The 26,277-nt window shown below is 51.5% G+C and overlaps 2 protein-coding genes across 3 annotated transcripts; one reads left to right on the top strand and one right to left on the bottom strand.

The window, feature by feature from the left end:
* The first annotated feature begins 513 nt into the window (after positions 1 to 513).
* NOXA1 (NADPH oxidase activator 1) lies at positions 514 to 14,680 on the top strand. The gene is made up of 15 exons (XM_080562147.1): positions 514 to 803; positions 2,169 to 2,251; positions 3,203 to 3,311; positions 5,500 to 5,634; positions 6,689 to 6,796; positions 7,496 to 7,555; positions 7,784 to 7,821; positions 8,327 to 8,468; positions 9,859 to 9,912; positions 10,874 to 10,946; positions 11,116 to 11,174; positions 12,030 to 12,199; positions 13,021 to 13,126; positions 13,209 to 13,332; positions 13,560 to 14,680. Exons 1-15 carry the CDS (start codon positions 630 to 632, stop codon positions 13,655 to 13,657), a joined length of 1,533 nt encoding a protein of 510 aa, XP_080418273.1. The 5' UTR covers positions 514 to 629; the 3' UTR covers positions 13,658 to 14,680.
* Positions 14,666 to 26,273, bottom strand: ENTPD8 (ectonucleoside triphosphate diphosphohydrolase 8; the record flags this gene model as incomplete). 2 transcript variants are annotated; one of them, XM_080562132.1, is made up of 10 exons in its annotated part: positions 14,666 to 15,483; positions 16,115 to 16,246; positions 16,402 to 16,512; positions 17,085 to 17,348; positions 18,470 to 18,700; positions 19,150 to 19,309; positions 20,244 to 20,394; positions 21,260 to 21,377; positions 21,811 to 21,942; positions 25,824 to 26,273. In XM_080562132.1, 10 exons carry the CDS (start codon positions 26,271 to 26,273, stop codon positions 15,292 to 15,294), a joined length of 1,941 nt encoding a protein of 646 aa, XP_080418258.1. In that variant the 3' UTR covers positions 14,666 to 15,291. The 2 variants fall into 2 exon arrangements, with proteins under 2 accessions (XP_080418258.1, XP_080418259.1); XM_080562133.1 differs by having other exon boundaries at positions 25,193 to 25,995.
* Positions 26,274 to 26,277: the final 4 nt, after the last annotated feature.

Raw genomic sequence — 26,277 nt, 5'->3', positions numbered from 1 at the left:
GCGTGTGTGTGTGTGTGTGTGTGTGTGAGGGGAATGTACCGCGTGTGTGTGTGTGTGTGTGTGTGAGGGGAATGTACCGCGTGTGTGTGTGTGTGTGAGGGGAATTTACCGCGTGTGTGAGTCTGTGTGTGTGAGGGGAATGTACCGTACTGAGCCGAGAGTTTCCCGTACTGACCCGCTGCGCGTGCCCTGCTTGAGGTGCACCCAGATGCGGCCGTGACAATAAATCTGTATTTCACCGAATAAAACCAACGCCTCGTGGGCCGTGCCGGTCCTGCCCGTGCCCGTGCCCCGCCAGCGGCACCGCCGGAGATTCTACTCGGGGGGCTTTCTGAGCCGCCCTTCGCTGCCATGGCCAAGCGGAGCCGACGCCGTGCGCCCCTCGCCCTCTCACTTCGCCCTTCTCCCCCGCAGCACGGCCGGGCCCGCGGGGCCCCCGCGCCCCACGCAGCGGGACCTACGGGGCGGCAGCGGGGCCGGCTCCCGGCCTCTGGCCTCCCCCCGCCGGCCCCGGGAAGGAGGGCGCTGGGCGCGGCGGCCGCCTCCCTCCTCAGCGCCTCCCGCTCGGGGCAGCGCCCGCTCCTCGCCGGGGCGCCGGCTGGGAGCCGCGGGGCCGGAGGGCGCAGGCCATGGCCTACCGGGAGCTGCTGAGGCGCTGGCACCAGGGAGTGCTGGCGGCGGACGGCGGCGACTGGGACGCGGCGTTGGACATCTTCTGCGGCATCGAGGAGCCGCCGTCCAGGATCTGCTTCAACATCGGCTGCGTGCACCTGCGGGCCGGGAGGCTGGAGGAGGCCCTGCGGGTGAGGGGCTGGCGGCGGGCTGGGGCCGGGCTCTGTCTGGGGCGGATGGCGCTTTCCTCACCTTGATTCCTGGGGGATTAGTGCTTGAAGGCACTCTTCTGAGACACCTTTCTCAAACTACTTAAAAGCCAGTGCTCCTTACTCAGCGCGTCGGGCTGATAGCTTGGGTGTGAGTGGTGATGGTGTGGGGATAAAACAGGGAGCGCTGCAGCTCTGTGCATCCCTAAGTAATCCCGCACGAGCTAAGATTTCTCCAAAATAAGTTGCTATCCTGGACTACCCTTGTCTTTTGGAAAGTGAGCTAGCTACCTGAGAAGTGTGCTGAGATAAACTGTTTCAGCATCTAGCAGCCAGCCTGTCTGCATGTCTCTCTATCAGCAGCCCAACAAAGAGATGTATATAAATACTTTGTCTTAAACAGCACAAAGAGGAGCGCAGGCTGTGCTGGAAGGGGCTGGGGCAGAACTGGGGCAGCACCGAGCAGGGCCATCGCTGCGAGACAGCAGCGTGGTGGTGCCCGAGAGCCTGTTTTCAGCCCCAATAAACGGGCACCTACGGGGAAGATCAGTTACGCTTCTGCTTACACCAACGGTTGGTTGTTTATTTTGTCTTTTATAGCACGGTAGAGCAGACAAAGTAAAGTGTGCTGGCTGAGTCATGGGAGAGGCCAGCCACCTCTGCCGAGGAGCACAGTCACTCCTTAATGTCCTGCAACGTATTTTCCCCATTGCGGTGCTGTCCCTGTTTACACAATGTAAGGAAAGTCTGGGGTTGCAGGCTTGATTCATTATCTACACACCATCTCATTGCAATGGTAAGTGTAGGACACACCTCCTAGCTTTATCAGAAAGGTACTAGTACAAAGCAGAGCGGGAAACCACTTTGAACCACTGCTTACATGCTGTTACCAGCTTTCCTGGTACTTACCTCTACTCAGCTGGGAAACTGGGATCAGAAATACCAATTTGTAGATGCAGTTTGTGAACCCCTTCAGTTTTCTCCCTTTACACGCTCATCACCACAGGCATTTCAAACAGCCAGTTATCAGGGCAAGCTCTGCTCAAGGCAACAGGCTCTGCAGATTACAAAACCTCATGTGGCAAACATGGTTCATTTGTTACTGTCAGTCTGTTTTCCCAAGGAAGGATAAAATCCTGAAGCTTATCTCATACAGAGCCAAGACCTGAAAGGTGACTTGAAGCCATCTCCTGCCCTTCGGCCTGGATCACAGCCCCACATTTCTTAGACAAGACAAGCTGGTCACAAGCCCAGGGATGGCTTCTGCACCCCGCTGGGTACATATGCCCAGACACTGACATAAGAGATCCTAACTGACCCCCAGGATATCTGTGTTTTTCTTTTTAGGCATTCAATAAAACAGTTACCAAGGACAACTCCCTCGCTGTTGGCTACTTTCAGAGGGGGTTCGTTTATCTGCAGTTGGAAATGTAAGTGATGCTCTTGCCTGTTCATTCTCTGGTTTTCTCCTTTTACTAAAAAGTTATTCCTAAAATTCACTCCTCCAGTAATTTTAAGCAGTTCATAAGGTCTGATTTGGCCTTGTAAACCATGTCACACGTCAGCAAGTGTTACCTCCCATTTACACAGGAGAACTGAGAAAATGTGAGCTGCACAACTCCAGGACCCCAGAGCTGGCTAATGTGACATTATTGTCATGTACACACAGAGAAAGAAGCCACTCCTATATGCAGGAGTGATGGGAGATTATATTGCCATCCAGTTTTTCACTGGGAATGAAAATATAATTGCACTAGTTGGTGTGTCTTCGCATGTTATATGCGAGTTTGGCCTTCCCAAAAACACAGTCTGCTGGCAGGCTCATGGATGGTAGTGCCCTGCCCTGGCCTAGAGCTGCTCCCCCTCCAGCTCTTGATCAGGTAACCACTGCACAGCCCTTCCCACATTTCATAGCCTGAAACCTCAGTGGGAACCTGTTTTGATTTCGGTTGTATAGCTGGTATAAATTCAGACTAATCCCCTCCTTATCTTTAGAGTTTCTCCAAACTTCTACTAGCAGTGCTCTGGCCATTCATGTATGCTCACCATCAGGTGATGGAGCTTATGCCATTTGTTAACCTTTGTTCTTTACATTTTCTCATCCTTGGCAATGCAACTGTGCTTCAGGTATCAAAGCCTATTGTTTATCCCAAATAGTAAAATAATGCAGATAATCCTAGAGAAGAGATGCACCGTGTTCATTTTGTATGAACTACCCAATAGGACAGGAAGTTTTGTGGTCACAGGACGACATGTCTGTGGTGCATCTCTCTTCATCTAGCCTTTCAGGAAGAATACATTGCTAGTTTGATTCTTGAACTTCGTATTAGAGTCTTTAGCTTTTTTAAGTCTCAGTTTCACCTGTCATCTCTGCATTGTAGGTACGAAGAAGCTCTCTCTGACTATCAGATGGCCTTCAGTCATCTAAGACAAAATCCCTTCATTGATTACAAGCAGCTGGGGCTGAGGCACATTCTCTATGCATGGGAGGTAAGGGCCAACCTGTCTCAGTCATCTTTCCCCTCTGTTGGGGGTATTCATCGTGTTTTCAGCAGTAGGCACTAGTAACCCAAGAGCTTTTCAAGACAGTACATTAGGACAGTAAGAAATTTCTGTTTGTGCTTTTATAATTAAGTTCCCTTAAAAAAGTAAAAAAAGGTCATACAACAATGTCATCTCTGAAGAGTTTAACAAATTACTGTTTGAAAAGTGAAATTGTTTGGAGCAGATCCCCAGGAATTTGCCTTTTTTTTTTTTTAAGCTTACTTGCATAAATATGCATGAAAGTTAGGTTGAAGTATAGACAGATAGGAAAAAAATTTGTCCAGAATGAAGATTTTTAAAAAGCTCATGTGCACAAAAGCCATCTTTCCAAACGTAGCAACTTGTCTCAAAATTATCTCTGTCTAACCTACATACTGGGCATCAAGCTGCATATTGCTTCTGTAACACTTCACGCTGCAGCTTTTATATTTTTCCACAGAGATGACCTGCCACATCCTGTTCATAAAAGTCTGTCTGAACTGATTATAAATGTTGGTAATATTGAGATTGTAAATGACTCCTTGAAACTGTGCGTGCATTACTGCGAGGGTTCATTTTGTGTTCTGTCCTGAGTTCTTGCACACAGACAGAAAAGTAGATACAGGAAATGAGTATTTAATCCCTTACTCCTGCAAGAGCAGTCATTGTGCAACTCAAATCAAGCATGCCCATGAACCAGTCATTCAGCCTTGTTTAATTTCTGTGCTCTTTATACCTGGCAGGAAGAAGCTATCCTTGGCATCTGTAACACTACCCAAACCTTACTGTTTTTAACAGTTTCAGTGCCACAGTACTGCTTTCTTTGAGCTCAGACACACCTAGAAATAATAGGTTCCCTTTAAAAAGCACAGGGCTACAGGAGTGCCCAGTTTCATTAGGAGGAAGTTGTTGCTCTTTGATATGAATATCCAGTCCCTTGCTCCACATGCTCTACGTATTACCAGGATGTGTGCCCTCACGGTGCTGACACCCTGAACTCAGGATCTACATCCTGATTCATTTCTATTTCACTCTGACATCTACCTGCAGCTCATTGTACAAATTATGCAGACAAAAGCCTTCTGCAGAACTGTGCCATCAGCTTTCCCCAGGTACGGCCTCTCAAAGACTGTATCTGATCCTCTCAAAGCAAAGGAAATTTTGGTGGATGGTTTAGAAATCCTGAGATTTTTTGCCTCTTTCAGGGCTGTAGTACCTCTACTGAGCTGAGTGAAAGCTGCTGCCTTGTCTTTCCAAGAGGGAGTACCTCTGCAGTTCCAATAGGCGTTCAACATTCTACCCCGAAAGAACAATTTTCTATTGTGATGAAGGAGTGAAGGAAAAGCATCCTACTACCTGCACATCTGTCCCAAGCACAGCTCACATCCAGATACACAAAGCAGTTTACAAACTGATAACCATCACGTAAAATAGTAAGAAATTGGAGGGAGGCTATTTGGCCACACTTCTGTCTTGTAGGCCAGCAGCGTTTCTGTACACTAACTGTTGGCCAGTGACAAGAAGGAAAGAGTTATCGTCCTCTTACTTAAGCATATAAATTGAGGCTTCCTGACACCCAGTTTGTGATACTTCCACACTTTGCCACTTCAGCAAAGAGTGTACTTACATGCTGGGTAACAAGCTACAGCTAACAACTTACGCATTCAGAGCCCACTGCAATGGACAACAATTTTAGTTAAGTTATCCCAAAGCAAAAGAGAATCAGAGTAATTCTGCACAGCAAAAAATATTACCTAGTTACATGCATAAAAGAACCCATGCAGCTTGCCAAGGAAGTCCTCACTGGCTTCTTAGACACGGAAGGAATAAGATCAAAACCTGTGTGGTAGCAGAGTGTTCATCTGCTCTTCCCCATGCCACTCCTTGTCTTGAACAGAACTGGACTGCCAGCTCCCAGCTGGGAGTACAGCTTTTATCTCTTTCCACTCTGATTATGATTTTTTTTTCAGCTGTGCTCCTCACAGTGCCTCTCCTGTAATCAGGGGAGCAGGTTTGTGCTGCTGCCATATTCACAGTGTTTCTGTGCCAGGTCCATCTTGCTTGGCTGAGCTTTGTAGGTTGCACTGGGTGGTTGCTCAGCTGCAGCCCTCTGAGCAGCAGGCAGACAGCTCTGCTCCCTCCTTGCTGGCCTCAGGTGCTGTACAGCACTGCAGCAGCGCAGTGCCGGCTGCAGCAGTGGCAGGAAGCCAGAGTCACCCTAGACAAGGCTGTCGTGTGGAGACCTGAAGGAAGAACAGCAATGTTGGCCTTGGCCCTTGAGCAGGTGCAGGTAAGACCACGTCTGTGGGCTCCTGGGGGTGTGCCTTTGGCTCAAGATGATAAATCCAAGATAAAAACATGCTAATTATTGTATCTGTTCAGGTTTTCCTGTCAACCCACCTGCTTGGTCTCCTGGGGACAGTCTAAGCCATTTCTGTGTGATGCTCTACCAAATTTCAGCTAATCTAGTAATTCCACAGAAACACCAGAGTTGGAAATTGTGGGATAACCTCTCAGGTTGGGGAGGGTACTTTCTAGTCCCTGCTGTTCAGGAGCTTAGTTATATTCATACGTATACTATAAAACAAGTTGTCTTCTGGAGTGTTTAACTGCAGTACCCCTTCAAGTGCAGATTTTGATGGTCTCACTTTTCATGAAACTGTCTGACTTTTTTGAATCCTTTTGGCCTCAGTGATAATTAGTAGCAGCTCAGACATAAATGGCGATCACATTTAGAGCTTGAATAGAGTGTAATCAAGTTTACGGAGCTGGTTCTAAATAATACTTTTCGGTTAGACTTTTTTATGATCAGGAACAACTTAGAGGTCTCCAATTTACTTTCCCTGGAGGATCCACTATTTTCCTACCTCCATAGGTCCTTATCTTACTTGTATCCTTTCTAAAGATTTCTAAAGATTTATCACTTTTTAAATCTGACCATCTCTTTTAGCATCATGACTGCATTTTACATTAGCATATGATTTACATTTGCTGTTTGCATGATACTCATTGGTTGCATAGACTGACAAAACAAAACCATCAGAAATCAAACTGCTCAGAGATTTTTTTAATAAGCCTTACTCTACTGCCCTCCCTTCCCACCCATCCCATGCTGACAGAGTCAGCCTTTGATTAAACACTAGGCAGTGGCTACTGCACTCTTAATTTTCATGTGCTTGTTAAACCTGAGTGACCTTTTTCAAGTTCACAGCTAGATTTTTTGCTCCATTGTCTTCCTGGAGCTGGTTTCACACACACACAGAAGCTATACTTGCTTTTCACTGCTGCCACATTTCATTTAATATTAACTGATGGTTTTCCTTTATCTTCTTTCCCTGCCCTAGAATCATCTGTTTTTAGAGCCTATGCAGGTTCCCCTTGGAGAATTTTTCAGACCACGGAAGAAGGAAGTTGAACAGCTGGATTCAAAAGATTTCCTGGGTAAACCCAAGGTAAAAGACATGTTTAGATTAAGATTAAGAGCAAGCATATAAAAATTCCACCTCCTGACATCTCCAGAGAGCATTATTGCTGGACACTCCAGCAATCAGTCAGTGCACTAGTGGAGACCAATGGCAGAACCGTCAGGACTTGCAGCGAGTCAAGGCATCTTAGACACACAAATCAAAATCTGTTAGAATTGACACCTCTTCTATCAAAATCGCACATTGCTGCTAAAAAAAGCTTTGAATCTGAGTCACTTAAACTCTGAAAAAGCTGAGTGTGCTTAGGGAACCTTGTGCTGACAACGACATTTTCAAAGGAGTGCTTTCCTCCAGCTTGCTCCTACTCACTGCTGCATTCCCACTGGGACAAACGTGTGTTCAGGAGACAAATGCTTTGCCACATACTTTAATGCAAGTCAGCAGAGAATTTCTCTGATCCCTTCTGTGCCCAGTGCATTCATCAGAAGTGCCATAGGCCATAGAGCTCTTACATGAATAAAGGAACAGGAAAGTAATTCACTCACATACTTTTGAAGAACTTCGGAACAATGAAAAAAACGGACAAAAACAGCTGAAGCTCTTTTGGGAGTCTAGCTCTCATTTTCCACTATGTGCATGGCCCTACTTTATGAAGGGGGTCTGAGTGGATAATCTTGCAGGAAATCTCTTCATCCACCTTGGATTCACATTTTTTTTCTCCCACAGGTGATCTCGTCCATCATTCCCAATGATGAGTACATTGGCTTTGAACCTCTCAGGCCCCAGGTGAGCAGGACATAGCTGTGAAAGGTGGAATGGAGCAGTCATGGAGCTCCATGTAGGGCTTCAGATCCTAACTCTGTCATGGTAAGAGTGTATGATGAATGTGGTTAAAAGGGGAAGACAGAAAATACCACATGTGAAGGTCTACCCCATTCAGAGGGACAGTAAATAAGACAGTGCCTTTGCTATATTACATGCTGTTATAAATAGATTCTGTTGTTTCCCCCACAGAAACAGGGCTTTTATGAACCCAGTGCTGATGCTGTACGGTAAGTGTTCAGTTCCAGCCTGGTCTAACTCTGCTCTTACTATTTCTGCTCAGAAAGTTGCGTTTTGTCCTCTGATGTCTTTGTTTGAGGACTCTTTATGATCCACAGCCACCTCCCCCAAAGGGTGGGGTGGATACAAAATGCACAAAGGTTTGTGGCTGCGAGAGATACTGCAACTGAAAAGAGTTTGACAGTTCAGTAGCACCTCTTATATAAAGATATCAGGGCAGTTTGAAAGAACTGATTCAATGATTTTGGGATACAGGCAAGAATCATGTGGCTGGGAAATGGGAGCGGAGAGGCTGTAGAACCTGCTCAGGTCAGTGGCAGAGGCTACTCAGCTGTCTAGTCGTAGTTTCCAGGACAAAGTGTGTTCACTACCTGGTTCAAAAATCATGAAAGTCGTTTGGTTTGGTGATCTTGTACCAACAGAACTTCAAGGCTGAATTTAGTCATTGTTTTGATCTGGAAGATGTTTATCATTATTTTCATTCTTTCTTTCCAGAGACCGTGAATCGGGCTACTATCGAGTTTTGTCCAATTATTACCTTGAGGACTCAGAGAAGTTGGCAGTGAAAGCCAACAGTTTGGTCTTTGTGCTAGCAAGAGGAGCGGATGGCTGGGCTACAGCCATACATGACGGACAGGTAAGGGAAACGGAGGGGCTTTCCAGCAGAGACCACAGCCCTGCTGTGAACAGAAGCTCACTGCAGTCCACTGAGCACATCGTTGGGGACCCATTTATAGCACTGCAGAGCTGAGGATGAGTTCAGGAGCTCATTTCCGCAGACCAGTTACTAACCATAGGTGTCTCTGACGCTTGGCTCCCATCAGCTTCTCCCATTCACCTCTGTGCCCACAAGGGCACCTTTGTGGGCATTTGTGCTCTCTACTGTATGGGATGTATGTATTCCTGTGGTGGAATCTGGTAGGATGACAGTCATGAAGGACCACGTTTTAGAGCAGTATTTGTCACCAGGGAGTTCTAACAGAGCCAAGGAGATGGCCTGGTCCCTTACTAGATATAATTTATAAATAGATTGAATAGAAACAGGTAAATATGACAACATGGAAAATTATTTTGTTGACATAAGCCATTTCTCACGTCTGTGTAAGTTCTTTGAAAAAGTCAGTGCACACCTGGATTAGGTTGAGCCAGTAAACGTATCATTAGCCTGTATTTCAAATAAATAAATAAAAAGATTGTTCATAAAGCCACAAAAAAAGGGAGCTGGTTAAGCACAAGGGGCAGTGCTTTGAGGACTGATTACAGCTTAAAAGAGAAAAAAAGGGTGGGCATAAATGTACAGGTGTTTTTGTTTGTCTGTTTTTAAGAAAGGATGTCCCAACAGAGAATCTGCTGTTACCTCAGCATTTAGCATATTTTTAAGTGATATTGTAATAGTGGTAGTGATACAGTGCTTCTTAAGGTGATAATGTGCCATGACTGACAGTCAAATCATTCAACATAGCATAGACCTGGAGCTAACAGTGAAGAGCTACAGAAGGATTTGAATATGCTGGTTGACTGGTCAGTAAAGTGTCAGACAAAATTCAAAGTCAAGAAGAGTAAAACATTACACATACTGGAAGAAAGTAAACATAATTACTCTCAGTGATCAGTTGAAATTAATAGCTCTATAGCAGTGATTGATAAGAGTCGCAGGAAATGGGCTGGTACCCCTTGACATCCTTGCTGCTTCTCTCCCTGAGCATCTGTTTTAGGAGCAGGGTGTTGGACATGGGTTGGTGTTTGGTCTGTCACATCACAGCCACTCCAGTAGCCACACTGCTTTCAGCAGAAAAAGATGTAAAAGGACCCTTGGATTTTGTTCTGTGGTTTCTGAGCACAAACCATATGGGATACTGGGCTCATCCCTGGGCGTGCCGTGGGCACATTTGCAATAGGGTGAAAAGGCAACAGTGCTTTGCAAGGGCAGAAGCACTGCAAACTGGTGTTAACAGAAGACAGACTTGGTAGGCTGGAGCTGCCACAGCAGCAGCTCCTGTCTCAGTTCTGTGCTTTGTGTCCTACAGAAGCTGCGCATACCGACCTCTCTTCTGGAGCCTGCCTCAAAGATGGATAAAGGGGTGAGCTGACAAACTTGCAACCCAGGGAGAGAGGAAGGGACTAAGAAATACACTCAGGACATTTGTTTGTAAGACTATCACAGAATAGAAGAGTGGTGTAAGGTAAACACAGTGTTTGAGCTCAGACACAATGTTTGAGCTCAGACACCTTAAATGAGGACTAAGTGCTCTTGAACTGGAACAACAGAAGGGTTAAAAGCAGGAAAAATGCTGATTTTTTTCTATACATCTGATCTCTTTACAGCAAAATGGAGGGGCTTAGACACATATCCAGGCCACAGTGGCTTGTATCACAGGCAGATATAGGTATTGTTGTCTCTTATCTGCAGTGGGCTGATGGATCACACAAACAGGAGCGGCTGCCACAGCGCTCCTGACCAACTGTCACGTTGTTGTCACAATGAGTCTGAGGGCATGAGACGTGATCGTTCAGCCCCCAGCCTGTTCCCTTGATGTCTACAGCCACCAGACTTAGCACAGAAGCGGGTGAGGAGCGTCTGCATGTTCTAGTTTGCCAGCAGAGCAAAAGCAGGGAAATCTGCAGTGGGATAGTAATATCTTAAACAGGCACAGATTTTTGCCTGGAGGCCATGTGCCTAAGCCCTCAACCCTCACCTTTGACTCAGGAAAACTTCCTTCATCTCCCATAGGCACCTCCATACGTGATCTCAATTCTTCTTCATCCAAACCCAACGCAGCAAGGTGTGACTCAGACCCTAGTTGCCTCTGAGAGATTTTTCAAGCTTATGGTTGTTTTAATATTCCTACGATTTTTTCCTCCAAATGAATCCCTGGCCATAGCATGCACTTGGGCATTTGCTTCATGAACTGGTCTCCCTAGGGTTCTCTCTGGGGTTGCACCCTGAAATTTATAACCTGTTGCAGGCTCTGTCCTGAACACTGGCCTTGCTCACTCTCTGGTGTCTTCTCCTCACTCCTTTCTGATGCTGTTCTGTTGCAGAAGATCAGCATTGGGATTCCTCTCCCTCCTGCCCAGGTGCCTCCCAACCGACTCCATGTGAAGCAGACACCAGGTAGTCTCCTGGGCCAAGGACCCGAGTGGGTGTTTTGTGAAGCTGGTGTGCCCAAAGCCCCCAGCTTTAGGGGTGTGTGGAGAGGCTGCCTGTGTGCTAGTGGGTTGCAGAAGATCTGTGTGGGGCCTCTGCTGACTACAGGGTCTGTTTCTGTGCTCTTGTTCTGCAGAATCTCCTGGTGGAGTGAATGCTTCTGCAAATGATGCTGGTTCCCAGACGGGCTTTGAGGTAAGGTGTTTCACAAACTGACGCTGTCACAGCCTCAGGAGGTTGTAAAAAGTGCAAAGATCAGATCCTCCAAAATTCCTGAGCTGCCCCAAAACCACTGGGGAAAAAAAAACCTCCTCCTCTGTCCATTTTGCCATTCCAGAGAGGCCTTTCCTCCACCACTCCCATGTCTGTGACCGTACAGCTTTGTGAGGCAACCCAAAATTGAATTTTACCTGGGCAATGCCCTTTTGCCATCTTCCAATGAGCCAGAAGCCCCAGGCATGGCAGTGCTCTCAGGCACACACTTTGCAGCCTGTTTTGCAAGAGAGAGCAATCTTTGAACTACCTGCAGTCCCTTGCCAGTGTGACATTTTGTGTCCCTGTCAGTCTGGGTACCACAATAATTCACTCACACTAGCTTTCTTCTGGGATGATGTCCTCCAATGCACTTCTTTGTTATTACCAACCACTGTGTGTGATGGAGCTGGAATTGCTCCTCTGTCCGCCTGGGGACAGCACCTCTCTGGCAGTGTCAGCTGCAGATCAGCTCTGCTGCCTTGTCTTTGCTGCCTATGTTTGTAGGGATTTTGGAGTCATTTTTTGTCAGCTGTACTTCTGACGGAAGGCAGCAGGACACGGGGCCTTGGCTGCACCTCTTCAGCTGGCTGGAGGTCTTGGGGCTCTGCTCATATAGGTTTGGGGTTGGGGGTATCTGTGTGATCAGGCCCAGAAACAGGCTTTCTGGGTCACGGCAAGAACATTTGATCCCAGGCTTTGAACACATAGCTCCCCCCTCCAACATTAAGGTCTTCATTTTGATGCTATGAGCTTCCTTAATAACCGGGATGTCCATGCTGCCACATCTCTCTGCAGATCCCAAACACCCAAGGAGATGCTTCATCCGTCCTGGACAGACCAGCTGTGCTGCGAGTGCGTTGCGAGTGCATGGTGGTGGTGAGGGCAGGCGAGGTGCCGTCTCTGCCCGAGCTGCGGGCCCTTCTACGGGAGCGCTTCAGCCAGCAGGCAGAGCGTGGGAGGCTGAGGTAGGCTCTCGGTGTGCATGCCTTCCCTGCAGTGTGTGACAGCAGTGATTTCCCTGAGGACACAGGCAGCTGACTGTGTCTGGTCTCTGGGAACATTTAATTACCATAGAATCATAGAATATCCCGAGTCGGTAGGGACCCGTAAGGATCGAGTCCAACTCCTGGCTCCACACAGGTCTACCCAAAAATTCAGACCATGTGACTAAGAGCACAGTCCAAATGCTTCTTAAACTCCGACAAGCTTGGTGCTGTGACTGTTCCAGTGCACAACAACCCTCAGTGAAGAACCTCTTCCTGATATCCAGCCTGAACCGCCCCTCTCGCAGCTTGACACCATTCCCTTGGGTCCTAATTGGGGTCATTTAACTGGAGGCTCTTTCCAGAGAACCTGTACCAATGGGGGAACAGAAGGAAAAACTCTGTACATATACAACTGCTGTATATTGGATTTTTTGTGCCCAACTCAGCCTTTAAGACACTCTAGGATCAATGCAGAGCAATCTGGGAGTCTGGCCTAAGTGTTAATTGGTCCTGGGCTGAAATCCCACTGACGGCGACACCCCTAGGGGCACACGGGCAGTGCAGTCATGAGAGGTTAGAATCTACCCCTCAAGTAAGTGTCTAAGGAGGTGAATCTCTTCCTAACAGTGCCATTTCTGCCCACTGAGCATGCAGGATGGCCCCGTGTCATTGTGCAAGGTGATAAGCTGGAGCTGGTTTACAAAGTGAGCTTTGGAGACTGAAGATGGTAGATGGCTAGAAATACCTCAAAGCTTGTCTTCAAATCAGATGATTTGAGCCATGTTAATGAACCCTTGCAGCTACAGGCATTCGGATGGCAAAGAACTGGGTGCAGTTTCAGGAGAGGAAGATCTAGGGAAGATGTGGCAGCAGCTGACAGATGGCAGGCTCACCCTCTGCTGCCAGGTACGTGGGCCATGACAAGCTTGTCTGCTGTGCTGGACTCTAGTCTCTGCCTTGCAACTTCCATTCTGACTTTCTGCTCTAGGACTTGGACTCCCACTCAGGCAGACCCATCCTCTACCGGATGCTGGCTCAGCACGCTTACCCTGCACAGGGACCAGGGGACCTGGAGTTCAGCAAGGGCGACATGCTGGATATTCTCTCTGAAGGTAGCTCTCCAGGCCTGTCTGCAGGCTGTCCCAGGCCAGGCTTTCAGAGTGTGATGCAGGGAAGGACTGGGGAGTGCATGGCTTCTCCGATGCTGTTTCAAGCTTGTGCCCTCAGGATGTGCAGACTAGCGCTGGGTTTTGCCCAGAGTTAAATTCCAGCCATGAAAACTCTCCCTAATCCTGCTCCTAGGGGTCAAAGCTAATCTTGCTTCTTTATGTTTCCCCAGTGAATGAGGAGTGGCTTGAAGGACACTGCAATGGCAAGACTGGCATCTTCCCCAAATGCTTTGCAACCCAGACCAATTGTGGTGCTACCTTCCCATAGGGAACAGGAGCCTTCTCCAGCCTGACTGCACATGGAGCCCACTGCCATCAGTCCTGTCTGCCAGGGGTAGGAGACACCAGTACCAGCTCATTTGGCCACAGCCAGCCTAGCCAGGAGCTCTGAACAGGAGATGACCGCCACAAACAGATCCCATGGCGTCTGTTCCAGCAATTTGACAGCATTTACTATGGCCTGGTCCCAGATATGACATTTTTACCTCTGTGCTTCCACTGCCAAAGATTTGCTTGTACGGGGCAGAGAGAGGAGGGAAGAATCTGATGTTTGGCTATGGGAAACATCTGTGCAGCAACCAGAGGAGTCTGCCAGAGCTCAGGAGCTCAAACTACAGGGTGGGAAGATTCTCCTTTGCATGGAGGAATTCACTCCATCTCCCTTGCTGCTAAAGTTCAGGCTGGGAAGGCTGAGCCTTACTCTAATGAAGCAAAGGGAAGCTGACTGTGAGCAGGAGGCAGAGCACTCCCTGGGGCCCTTGTCCACATATTCTTATCTGCACTAGAGAGAGCTGCTGCTCTTTTGGAAGGCTTTTGTAACTATTTTGCAGTGGGGTATATGGGACAACACCCTGGGTTAGGACCATCATGGATCTGCCGGAGCCAAAGGGCTCTGATCATTTATTAGGCCAGATGCCTTTGATTTTTTTTTTTTCAAGCCCTTAAAAAGTCCTACCTGGATTTTACTGCTGTGTGGACAGGGGTCTTGCAGTGCAGAGGAGAGGTAGCTGTGGAAACATCCCTGCTCACAGCAGCCCTGGGCTTTGTCAGAGGCTTGGAGGGATTGTGGAGGGGTCTGGCTGGGCAGTGCAGCACTGGGCTGGTAACTGTAGCTTGAAAGACTGAAATGACTGTCTGGTTCCTGCAGCTGAGATGGTCTGGGCTCTGCTGATGTAGATAAAATACTCAAGTGCCTGGAGCTGCAACGTGCTGTGGATTAAGTGTCTGACAAAGCTGAGCTATATAACTTGAATATAAAATAAACTCTGAGCCAGAGTTGGCAGTTCTTAAATCAAGTTCTGATTGTATTTTTCTGCTAAGATATGCCAGTAAATATCTTAAGGACAGCTGTCAGTCAGTCTGTCCTTGGAAAGATTTTCTGTCACATGCTACAAAAATCTTGCACATCTTGCACAGGGCAAGATAAAGAAAATGTCAGTCCTCCTTAGCGTTTAGGTGGTCACCACTGCTCTCCAGCACCCATTGCCTCCCATGGCTGCAGCTGGCTGGCTGCTGGGAGAGCCAACCCACGAGGACTGGAAGTGCCAATGGATGGAAACTCTGCTAGGCTGGTTAGCAACCTTTGTGTTTGCAAAACAAAAAGAGGTTTATTTCTAGTTTGAATTTATATGGCTTCATCTTCTAGCCACCTTGTCTCGGTTGGCCTTTGTCAGCCTGATTGAAGACATTCCTGGAGTCAGGCATTTCTTCCTCTTAGAGGTGCGTAGGGAGCTCAAGATGCCTTTGCCATCTTTGATGCCTTTACAGAGGTGGCTCAAGCAGGCCTCCAGAGCAGTGGAGGTGAGTCTAATGCCCTTCAGTGTCTTCCCCTTCCACCTTCTCTTGCACCACTTTCCCTGTCTGGTTTAGTGGGCAGGGTGCCCCTAGCTTGGATACTGGGAGCTACTTGGATTTCCAGAAACACTGAAGGAGAATTGCCAACAGGCCCACAACTATGGCCAGCACAATGAAGGAGATGGCACCTGCCCACAGACTGGGCTGGTGCCCCTTGAGGTGTTCCAGAGGCTCCGTGGGGATCATGTTGGTGAGGTTCAGCATGAAGCCCAGCGTCCAGCCGATGTCTGCGTTTGCTGCCTGAGGAGACAGAGCAGAGGAGATCATCAAAATGTGCCTCTCCCAGGTAGTAAAAGACTCCCCTTGCTTTGGTGCAAGGGATTGGTGGGTGCCTCTCCGAGGAGCTGCCCCAGCTGTGATTTCGTACACAGACCTGGCAGGGGCAAACCTGGTCTTGGCAGCACCATTTACACTGAGAGCTTTGCTCTCCCCCTTTCTCAAGGGCTAAAGGGCAGCTGAATGGGTGATTGCTTTGGTCCAGATGTACCTCTGTCTTCCTTCCCCTACAACCCTTTGAATTTGGACGTGTTCAGTTTTAGATAGGTCACGGGACCACCATCACCTCTCTGATGCTTGCGTGAGTTCTACCCAAAATCAGAGATCAAAGTGGCCAAATCCTGCTCTGCATCCCTCTGCCCCCCTTAAAATTAGCTTACATCCACACCAGAGTACATAAGAGCTGGGGGCAGAGGTCTGGGGGCAGGCAGGAGTGAGTGAAGCTGTGCTGGGTGCCTGAGTGACAGGCATGAGGCAGGGACACGTTTCTGGTTCAGGGGACTCTAGGGCTGCTGCTGCTGAATGTGTCCTCGGGCCAGGGTAAAGATGTGGCCACAGCCCCCTGTCCACTCCTGCTGCCCCACAGGGCTTTTACCTTCTGTGTGAAGTGGATGCTGCTCCATGTGTTTTCATCGAACTTGTAGCCATCAACCAGCAGCGTCAAGATATAAGTCGCCACGGAGCAATATGTCTGTAGGTATTGGTCCTGCGGGAAGGTCTCTACCAGCTGCGGGGCCATCAGGGGACATGGTGCAATGAGGAATGAAAGAGATGTTCAGAAACCCTCCCTGGCCAAGGGAACAGCAGGGCATGTGCTTTCTGGGCAGAGCTTTGGGACAGGGCAGGCACAGGGCTCCTTGCTGCCCTGTACGGGGCTCTCACCTCTTGCCAGGTCTTGTTGCAGAAGGCCCAAACCGTGGTGTTGACATGGGTTAAAGACTGTTGGCTGGTCAGGTTCAGGAAGTGGAAGGCGTAGTAGAACCCAGCAAATGCCTGAGGAAGAAGGGGTGATGGTGAAAATGACATCTCCCTCCTCACCCAAAGGAAGGCTTCTTCTCACAGCCCCTCTGGGCTGGGGTCAGCATTGCCATCCCTGTCCCACAGGAGTGGGATGACAGGAGATCAGGAGGGCTGCCTGAGCCTGTGGCAGAGCATCTCACTGCGACTGCTTGGGCCAAATCCTAGCGTAAGGCCTGGCCCAGGGGACCTTCTGTCTGGGGACAGACAGATTTCCATGTAATCCCTGGGGTTCTGCATGCAGCACCCACTTGATGGTCTACCACAAAGACCTGGAGCTGGTGGATGAGCCCTGGGACTGCTGCTTGCACGTGGAAGCCTGGCCAACTCAGACTTGTTCCTTGAGAACAAGATCTTCCCGTTTCTCTCAGACAGGGCTGGGACTTCGCAAGAAACAGAAGCCACTTCCCACCTTAGGAGGAGAGGTTTGCAGATGGGACTGGCTTCGGGGACCCCTCTCTCCTTACCCCCTCCCACAACCAGCAGTAGAGGAGACTCCCACCCTCCGTCCTCCCCACACCACCACCATGGGGCTGGAGGCTCCTTACAAAGAACTGTCCCCGCACGGGCGGCTGATAAACCTCGTTGAACCCACACGTCCTGTTGGTCCCACAGGTGAAGTTGAAGAGTTTCTGCATGGCAGCGCTGCACGCCGCTGGGTCCCCTGTCCCCGTTACCATGAGGACCTGTGCGGGGGTGGGTGTGCTCGGTGCGGTGACACAGGGGCTGTTGTAGAGCTCTGCCGTGGTGATGTTCTCCTGGTATCCCCTGGGGTAGCAGGGGTGCGATATGTGCTGGGAAGACAGGTTGCCCTGGAGAGAGAGGGAGGCATTACCAGTGCTCGGTGTGGGATGCCAGTGAGACCCTACCCCACAGCTCAGCCTGCGCTTACATCCTCCCACAAAGCAGGATCTAGACCCTCCTAGGCTCTGATTTCTCCCCTCCTAGGATTTGAGGAGAAGCAGAATCCATCCTTTGGATAACTTTAACCTGCCCATGACTTTTGCTGGTCCTGCCATTGACCCTGCTGTTGAGCTGGGCTGGAGTGGCAGTGCCACTGCCAGCCACTGCCTCCCTGTGAGGCTGAAACCTGCTCCTGAGTGCAGTGTACACACACTGCGCGTGCAGAAAGGTTGTTCTTGGCATCTGGTTTGTCCCCACAGCATCTCGCAGGCCCTAACCCAGGAAGGACTGAAGGTGTGTTCTATCTGCACACTTCTCAAGCATCTCCATCTCTAATGGGATTGGGCTGTGCCCTCCACGGGAAGCGAGGGGGGAGGACACTGGTTAGTGGTGGAGCAGTGTGCAGGAGAGGGTGTTGGGAATCCTCTTTGGGGCAGAAGTCAAGGGGGCAAATGAATTTAATCCCCATTAACAGTTACCATGTCTGCACTGAGTCATGTGGAGTCTCAGCTCCCCACCCCACCTGCTCTCTTATTTAAGGGCACGAAGACTGGAGGCTCGAAAATCCTAGCCAGGAGGTGCCAGATCATGTCTGTGGGTGACTGGGCTCCCTGTCCTCTGCTACCTGGATGTTGCATCTGTTGTTCAGTGGCCCTAAGAACCTGGTGGCCTTTTGAACCACCGGAATTAAAATGAAGCTGACACCTGGAAACCAGCCAGGCAAGGAAATATCTCATGCCCCTATCACTGGGAACAGGGAAGAACCTAAAGATACAGCTGGGCTAGGGAAATGATGAACAATGCCATTACGTGACAATAAAGGGGCAGAAGGGAGCCCTAGCAGGGAACCAGCACCACCTTCCACCTAAATCTGAGAATTTTTTCATTCAGTACATAAAGTCTAAGCCTTTCCCAGGTTCTTGAATTTGTGAAACTTCTCTGTTCCCTGACACACGTCCAAATTTTTTGGAAGATATTTTTCAAGGCAATGGGAAAAGGTTCAGATCCTGTTTACCAGTGGCTGTGATACCTGGTGGAGATCTGCCATTAGCATCTTCAAGGCCTGCGTCTGCCCATAGCAGAGGTAGCTGTGGGTGTAGAGCGAGTAGTTGGTGCCATACAGCCTGAAGAGGACAGACGTGTTTTTGTCCTCAATGGTGACTCCGGGCTGGAAGGTTATTTGTGTTGAGGCACCTCCAAGGTCCAGAGCTCCCAGAACCTCCGTGCCCTGTGGATGTTCCCATTTTTCTGCAAAGGAAAACTAGCCCCATAAAATGGCAAGTGTTAGTGTGAATTGAAGGAAATCATAGTCCCTGTCCCTTCCCTCAAGGTTTTGTGGTTTAAAAGCCCCGGAGAAAGGTTCCACATTCTGTGTCCCTGTTTAACCCCTCGCTGCCCACGTCCTCCTCAACCCACTTAGATCTCCATGTAGCGTTGAGGTCCAGCCCCTTGGCTACTGCATAGCAGCTTGGATCCAGGGACTTTGAGGAGCGAAAGCGTAGCTGGGCTGAGATGGACACAAGATCCTCCTGCCTCTGAGTTAATCATGTCAGTAGAGTCAAAGGTGCAGTTCACAACAGGCCACATTTGTTTGGGTAACTATTGCCCTAAAACAACATTTTTCTCTCCTCTGGGAATAAAGAAACCTGGCCATAATTCAGACGGATACACAGGCTGCATAACCCCCATGCCCTCTCCTCTGGCCTGCACCTTGATGAGCGTATCCAGCAGGTAGTTGACGGTGATCCAGCCAAAGGAGCCTTCCTCGTTCCCTGTGAGGATCTGAGCTCCACGGAAGTCCACAGGGTACTCTTGAATGGCCTTGGTGACCTCAGTGAAGACCTGATCAGCTTTTGTGCTATTTTGCTTCCTGCAGAAGGAGATAAACTCCACATGGAGAAGGAGGCAATTGCTGGGGAGTTTTCAGGGCAGAGCTAACAGTTAAAAGGCTGCTGTCTGCTGCAAAGTAATGGAACTACTCGGAGAGAGGGCACATGCCCCATCCATCCACCGCTCTACCTGTGGGCTGTCTCTTCTTCAAGCCACCAAATCACTAAACTGATGCATTGGGAGTCCTCCTAAAAATGCTGCCCGCAGGCTCTGCCTGAGCAGATGGGAAGGTAAATACAAGGCTGGAACACCTCTCACATGAAGAAAGGCTGAAACAGTTGGGGTCATTCAGCCTGGAGAAGAGAAAGCTCTGGAGAGACTAAAGCGGCCTTTCATTATATAAAGAGGGCTTATCAGAAAGACGGAGGAAGACTTTATACCGGGGACTGCAATGACAGGACAAGGGGCAATGGTTTTAAACTGAAAGAGGGTAGATACAGATTTGATGTAAGGAAGAAAATTTTCACAATGTGAGTGGTAAGACACTGGAACTGGTTTCCCAGAGAAGTTGTGGATGCCCCATTGCTGAAAGTGTTCAAGGCCAGGTTGGGCAGGGCTTTGAGTAACCTGGTCTGGCGGGAGGTGTCCCCGCCTACGGCACGGGGTTGGAACTAGGTGTTCGTTAAAGGTCCCTTCCAACCAAAACCATTTTGTGATTCTGTGATTCTAAGTCTGGTAAAGGAGGTTCCTCTTCCTTCAGGGCACTGTCATACTGCTGCTGGTGGGGGTTTTTGGGCTTTCCCCATGGGCACAGTGAGTCATGTCTGTTGGACACCCCCAGCAGGCTGCAGAAATGGATGCTCTGCTCATTGCCATGGTCTGTCCAGGCAGCAGCCCCCAAACCCCCTGCCTCCGCATTCCAGCCTCATGCACCAGCTAAGATTCAGCAACGTGTGGTGGGGCAGCGCCAGTACCTCAGCAGCCGCATGCCCGCTGTGGCCCCCAGGTAGGCGGGGGTGTCCCGCTGCTGCTCTGCAGGGATGAGCGTCATGGCCTTGTCCAGGCAGGGCTTCAGGCTGGCTCCAGCCCCAGCGGGGTCATCTGCGTAGCTGGAGATGCCAGATCCTGCAAGACAGCACCCCCTGATGGAGCCAGCCCAGGAGGGATGTGACAGGACAATGGGGGACATATCCGCCCAGACAGCCTAGAAGCCCCCAGGTTTTTTCTCCATGTACCCAGATCAGGCATGCCCTTGCCAAGGGTGTCCCCAGAAGGCCACCGCTCAGAGCTGGTTTGCCTGGAGGTGGCACATGTGCCACGGCCACGGCATCTGCAGAGACAGGTGGTGAGCTCCTGTGATGCTGAGTGCATGCTTAATCCCAGGGAGGCCAAACAGCAGGAACATAGCCATCCAGTCCCGCAGCACTTGGTTAACAAACATCATGGTTCCTCATCTCCCCAGGGGAGGGGGAAGCTCTCGTTTGTCTTGCTGGGAGGATGTGCGGAGCTGATATGCACCCATGGAGGTGCTCTGTGTGCAGCTCAGTGCAAATAAAATCTTTCTATTTTTAGAGGCTGGTGCCAGAACTGAGCACCCAGCATGGTCCTGTGGTGGGTGGGGATGGTTAATACCACTATTTACCTTCCCCTGAGTTCTGCATTACAGTATTGTCACTAGCCCAATTGCCCTCTCCCTTACCCTTTGCCCTCCACCAGACCTTTGCTTTGGAGCAGTTAACCAGTAACTGCCACGCTGCAGCCACAGAGCCTTGATTTGACATCAGGGCAGGCTCTGCAACCTCTCACCCCCTTGCCCAGACACTGTCCCCTAGCCCAGTGGCCTTCGCCAGTCCCAGCCCAGCTCATTGTACCATCTACCTGGCCTTACCCACAACAGCCACCACTGTCGGGCACCAGGACCCACCAGCTGCAGCGTCCCCAGGCAGAGCAGAGGCTGGGCAGAGGGGCAGACCTGTCCTGGCACACTCACCATTCACGGTGCAGGTTTCCACCTGGCTGACAATGCCTGTGCCATTCTCCTTGTTCGCAGGCCACTGGTAGATGTAGAGAGCTGTGTGCGTGGAGCCAGCGTCAAACACCATTCCGTACTGGGGAGGCAGAGGGGACACGAGGTGACAGGGGGTGCAGAGCACCTTCAGCTGGCTGCAGAGCTAGGATTGCTGCAGGAGAGCTGGCAGAGCTCCCTGTGGGCACGGGAAACTCAAGTGGCAAAGCAAAGAGCATCACCGGAGCAGGCAAAAGGTGACATTGCAGTCACCAGCTGTATCGGAGACAAGGCTCCATCACAAGCCCTGGGAGCCAGCAGGGAAGGTATCTTGGTGCTCTGCGAGGAAAGGACCGCATGTGCTGTCAGCAAGAAAACCGTGGCACACCCACGTGGCATGCCAGCCTGCATGGCCATTTGTCCCCGTCTTGGTGACAAACAGCACAGTCTGCCTGAAGCATGGGGAAAATCTCCTACCAAGGGTTAGCCAACACGCAAGTGAGAGCAGGTAGCTGAGCTCCTGCCAAGGACCTTACCTTAGTGCCGGGAGGCAGAAACACATCCTTCACATTTACGGCACTCAGTATGAGGGCAATGATACTGAAGACACAGGTGGCTGCTAGGAGACCTGCAATGACCTTGGCTTTGTACTCCATTCCTCCTCCAACCTGCAAGAACAGCCCCAACCCCCAGCTTAGCACACCTGCATTTGCATGGCCAGTTTTGAAATGCAGATGTCATGGATGGAGATGGGACCTGTCAAGATAGAGCTTCTCCCATGTACTGAACAAGGGCTCAAAGCCATTCTCAGAATCACAGAGTCACGGCACGGCTGAGGCTGGAGGCACCTCTGGGTCTCTCTGGTCCAAGCCCAGCAGGGCCTCCCAGAGCAGGGTGCCCAGCAGGAGGGCCCTGAAGATCTCCAAGGAGGGGACTCCACAACCTCTCTGGGCAGCCTGTGCCAGTGCCCTGTCACCTGCACGGCACAGCAGTGCTGCCTGGTATTCAGGGGAGGCTGGAACCCTCCTGTGCTCCAGGTTGTGCCCATTGCCTCTTGTCCTGGCACTGGGCACCACTGATGAGAGCCTGCCTCTGTCCTCTGTGGTCTCCCTCCAAGCATTTCTAGGCACTGATGAGACCCCCCCGGAGCCTCCCCTTCTCCAGGCTGAGCAGTCCCAGCTCTCTCAGCCTCTCCTCACAGCAGAGGGGCTTCATCTTCATGGCCCCATTCTGCAGTGTCCAGCTGCTCTTATGGGAGGCCCTTGTCACCAAGACACCCTGTCCTTCTGAGCCCTGCCTCCCTGGGGGATTTTCAGATGGGATTTTTCAAGATAGGCAGTACTCAAACTGGGTGGAAGGTGAGGATCTCCCTTTCCAGCAGCAGCAGTAGGGAAGTGGCTAACACGAGACCCAGGCTGGCAGCAGAACCATGCCCTGGTAGGTTCCCAGTGGGGCTGTCCCCTCTGGGGTGCAGAGCCACATCCCTCTGGCACCCACGTGCTGCCATCAGACCCTGCACCCTCACACAATCCATCCCACAGACTTGGGACCATCAGGTCACATAAAATAGAACAGTCCAGATGGAAGGGACCTGAAAAGATCATCAGGTCCAAATTTCCCCAAATGTCATGGGAAAGGAAGCCTAAATGAGATTATCTAGCACCCTGTCAAAGTGCATCTTGAAAACCTCCAGTGATGGGGATTCTACTGACATCTGTTGCTCAACAGCCTCAGACTGCCCTAGGATCCCTCTCCATGCAGGGGAACAGCATCTCCATCAACGTCTTCTGTCTGCTCCAGCTCCCCTTGGCTCTTGGTGATTCTGCAGCAGGAAAGCAGACACACGGGGGTGGTGTCCGGGCTTGCAGGCGATCGATGCCCAAACTTCTCCTGCAGCCCCTGAAGGGTGCCAGAGGCAGAAAGCTTCCTCTGATCTGGGCACACACAGCCACGCTAGCCAAGCTGGCATGCTGATGGTCACAGGAAGGCAAGGCCAGCGAGGCACTGAGGAGCCCGTGGGAAATGGATTGGGCCTTATGCCTCCCCTCGCCTGGCCAGAGCTCAGCTCCCAGCAGGATCAGCCCTGAGGCACCAGTAAGAAATTGCAGCAGAGAAGCAAAGCCCAAGGGCCTGGTTCTCCACAGCAGCCTCAGCGCACAGCAGGTGACACGTTCACGTGCTCACCACCCTGAGGCCACCCCAGGTATGCTTTTCTACACACACAGCTCTCCCTCCTCCTCCTGCATCAGCTTGCTCCGCAGCACCAGCACACGCAGCGTGCCGGCAGGGAGCGAGGCTGACCTCCAGCTGCGGCATCAGGCTGCGAGCCAGATCGCAGCCACGCGACAGATGCCCCGAGAGCCCCGGACACAACCTAGAGAAGTGGTCTGACCCAGATGGTGCTTCGGGGGGCACCTCGGGGTGTGCACTTGGCTATGTGGTTCTCCCAAGAACACACAAAAAATTCCCTCGCCCTTCAGACTGGCCGGATCAGCAGTTTCAATAGGAGAGAAAAAGATCTTTGGCAAAGTCACAGGAGATGCTGATTCCTGTTTCAGTCAGCATCTCCAGTGACAAACAAGGGTGACCAGTGCCCTGTGTGACATCAGATGTATAATGATGGGTGACAGCTGTTCTCTTCTGTTCCATGTCACGGCATATGGGACACAGAAACCTTTATCAGGTTTCCGTTAACAGGAAACATTTATCAGACCTTATCCAATACCCCAAAGCCCTGCCCTGTATGGTAACAATAGAGACATGTAAGATGGCGATGAATTCCTGTATTGTCACATCTGCAGTCCTATTAGCCCTGCTGGAGTCCGCACAGGTGTAACTGTGTTATTGGGCTGTACCTTCCCTTCTCCTGGTTATAGAGCAAATAGAAAAGTCCCTATCCCAGCACGCATCATGGAAAATCCTGTCCCAGCCACTGTGTGATGGTAATAAATTGCACGGTCTTGTGTGCGGGAGCAGGTGCAAAACTACCTCCACCTGTTCTTGGAAGGGACTAAATTCCATTTTTTCTCGGTAGCAGGCAACACCCAAAGGCTGAGCCTGCAAGGCCAGGGGATGAGAGCAGGGCACGGGGAAGGAGCCCTGCAAGCAGAAAACAAGGAGGGAAAGATGTGAGAAGCCGATGGATCTGCCCTGTTTTTCAGTGGCACCTCAGGGCTGGCCAGGTGCCCGTATCTGCTGCTGTACCTGGCACGGCACTCTCAGGGAGCAGGTTTGGGGCACAAGCAGAAGGGAAAGAAAAGCGGTGATGCCCCCAGAGCAAAGGAAGAAGCATGCTGCTGCACAGCTCAAGCAGTAATGCCCAGATGTTTCAGCATGCAGAAAGTTTGCAGCTGTGCACACTGCCTGGGCTGCTCTTGCACTGGTTTGTGTATGACCAAACACAGAGAAGTGATCTGCCAAAAGCTGCAGGGCAGCATCTTGCAGCGTCCCTTGAGGGAAGGGAGCGAGGGAGGAAGGGAAGCCTCAAAATTAAGGAGAAAAGTCTCGCAAGCACTGTTGGATCTAAACTGTGTGTTGCTCGGGAGAATGGAAATCAAACCTCCCCACCGTGCACGTGTGGGATTCGGATGTCAAAAAGTTCTTAAAGTTATATGAAAGGGGGTGAACGCGCACGCTGGGAGCATCCCTGCCAGGCAGAGTGGTCCCCTGCCTCCCATCCCTCCCACCAGCGTGGGGGCTCAGCGGGGCCCTCCACATCCCCTCTGCACCCCGTACCGTGGGCACCTCGAGCAGCGAGCAGCGACCCGGTGCCCTCCCGCTCACCTCCCCAGCCCACAGCACGTGTTTATCCCCAGCGTCTGGCTCTGCTGCTGGCCAGAGCGCCCCAGCAGCTCTCAGCCCCCTGGAGCAAAGCCTCCTGGAGGGGTGCCCCGGCCCCCTCCCCTGCCCGCAGCTCACCTGGGCTGCTCCCGGCACAGGGCCAGGCTGCCGCTCGCCTCGGTGTCAGCGCGTACCTGGAGTGCGGCGCTCGGTGCCTGGGACAAAGGCTGCCCCGGAGTCCCCCGTACGGCCCTCCCCTTGGCCCCAGACCAGCAACCTGCCCAGGAGAGCGCTCGTCCAGGAGGTAGCAGGGCTGAGGCTGGGGAGCCCGGGTGAGAACAGCACCTGGCATTAACCACTTTGCTGCTGGAGGAGAGGCTCTGACGCCGAGATCTCCGCCTTTGTGGGTGGTTTGGGTCCGCACATGCCTGGCAGTGCTGGCGGGGCTCGGCAGGGCTCAGCTCTCCATGACTCCCACGAGAGCCCCAGCCCTCCCCTCTGCACCTCGAGGAAGCCACCAGGACCAAGACAGGAGCTGAGATCTGGGAGAGGGGATCTGCCCCACGGATATCTCTGTCCCACCCCTGCTGCATAAACACGCTGCAGGGTAAGGCATGGGCCAAGCCTGTCACCCTGCACCCCAGCTGCAGAGGTCCCCAGGGCAGAAACATGAGGGACCCAGCAGGTGGGGACCCATCCTCACGGCCAGGGACACACAGTGGAACCCATCCCCACTGCCAGGGACCTGCCACCATAGCCAGGCACCCACCCGTCTCCACGGACAGGGACCAGTCCCCATGGACGGGGTCCTCTCTGTCCCCACAGCTGGGCTCCACCGCCAGCATCCCATTCTCCTCGTCAGGGACCCGTCTGCCTCCGCGGCCAGGCAGACCCATGCCCGTGCCGAGGGACCCATCCCGGCAGCCAGGAACGCAGCTGTCCCCGGGGCCGGCACCCGTCCCCGCAGATCACAAGCGGCACCCCCCCGTGACCGGAGTCCCCTCTGGCCCCGCGGTGAGGCTCCTGCCCGTCCCCACGGCCGGAGGCCCCGTTCCCGGCCCCGCAGCGCCCCGCTCCGCGCCGCGCACCCCCCGCAGGCCGCCCGGGGCGGGTCCCGGCCGTCCGAGCCCTGCGCTTTCGCTTTGCCCGCGGGCCCCGCCCGAGGCCCCGCGCGGCTCCGGATCCCCGGGACGGGCCGGGGCGGCCTCGCGGAGCCCATCGGC

The sequence above is a fragment of the Anser brachyrhynchus genome, assembly GCF_964034855.1.
Source record: "Anser brachyrhynchus genome assembly, chromosome: 19".
Classification (NCBI taxonomy): domain Eukaryota; kingdom Metazoa; phylum Chordata; class Aves; order Anseriformes; family Anatidae; genus Anser; species Anser brachyrhynchus.
The sequence above is the reverse complement of the archived record's forward strand: the minus strand, read 5'-3'. Positions and strand labels throughout refer to the sequence as shown.

Bases quoted from the DNA above. Each gene is read 5' to 3' on its own strand.
- NOXA1 (XM_080562147.1), top strand. From the start codon at position 630: ATGGCCTACCGGGAGCTGCTGAGGCGCTGGCACCAGGGAGTGCTGGCG. The intron at 5,635-6,688 runs GTAAGACCACGT...TCCCTGCCCTAG, and splicing joins TGGCCCTTGAGCAGGTGCAG to AATCATCTGTTTTTAGAGCC. The intron at 7,822-8,326 runs GTAAGTGTTCAG...CTTTCTTTCCAG, and splicing joins CCCAGTGCTGATGCTGTACG to AGACCGTGAATCGGGCTACT.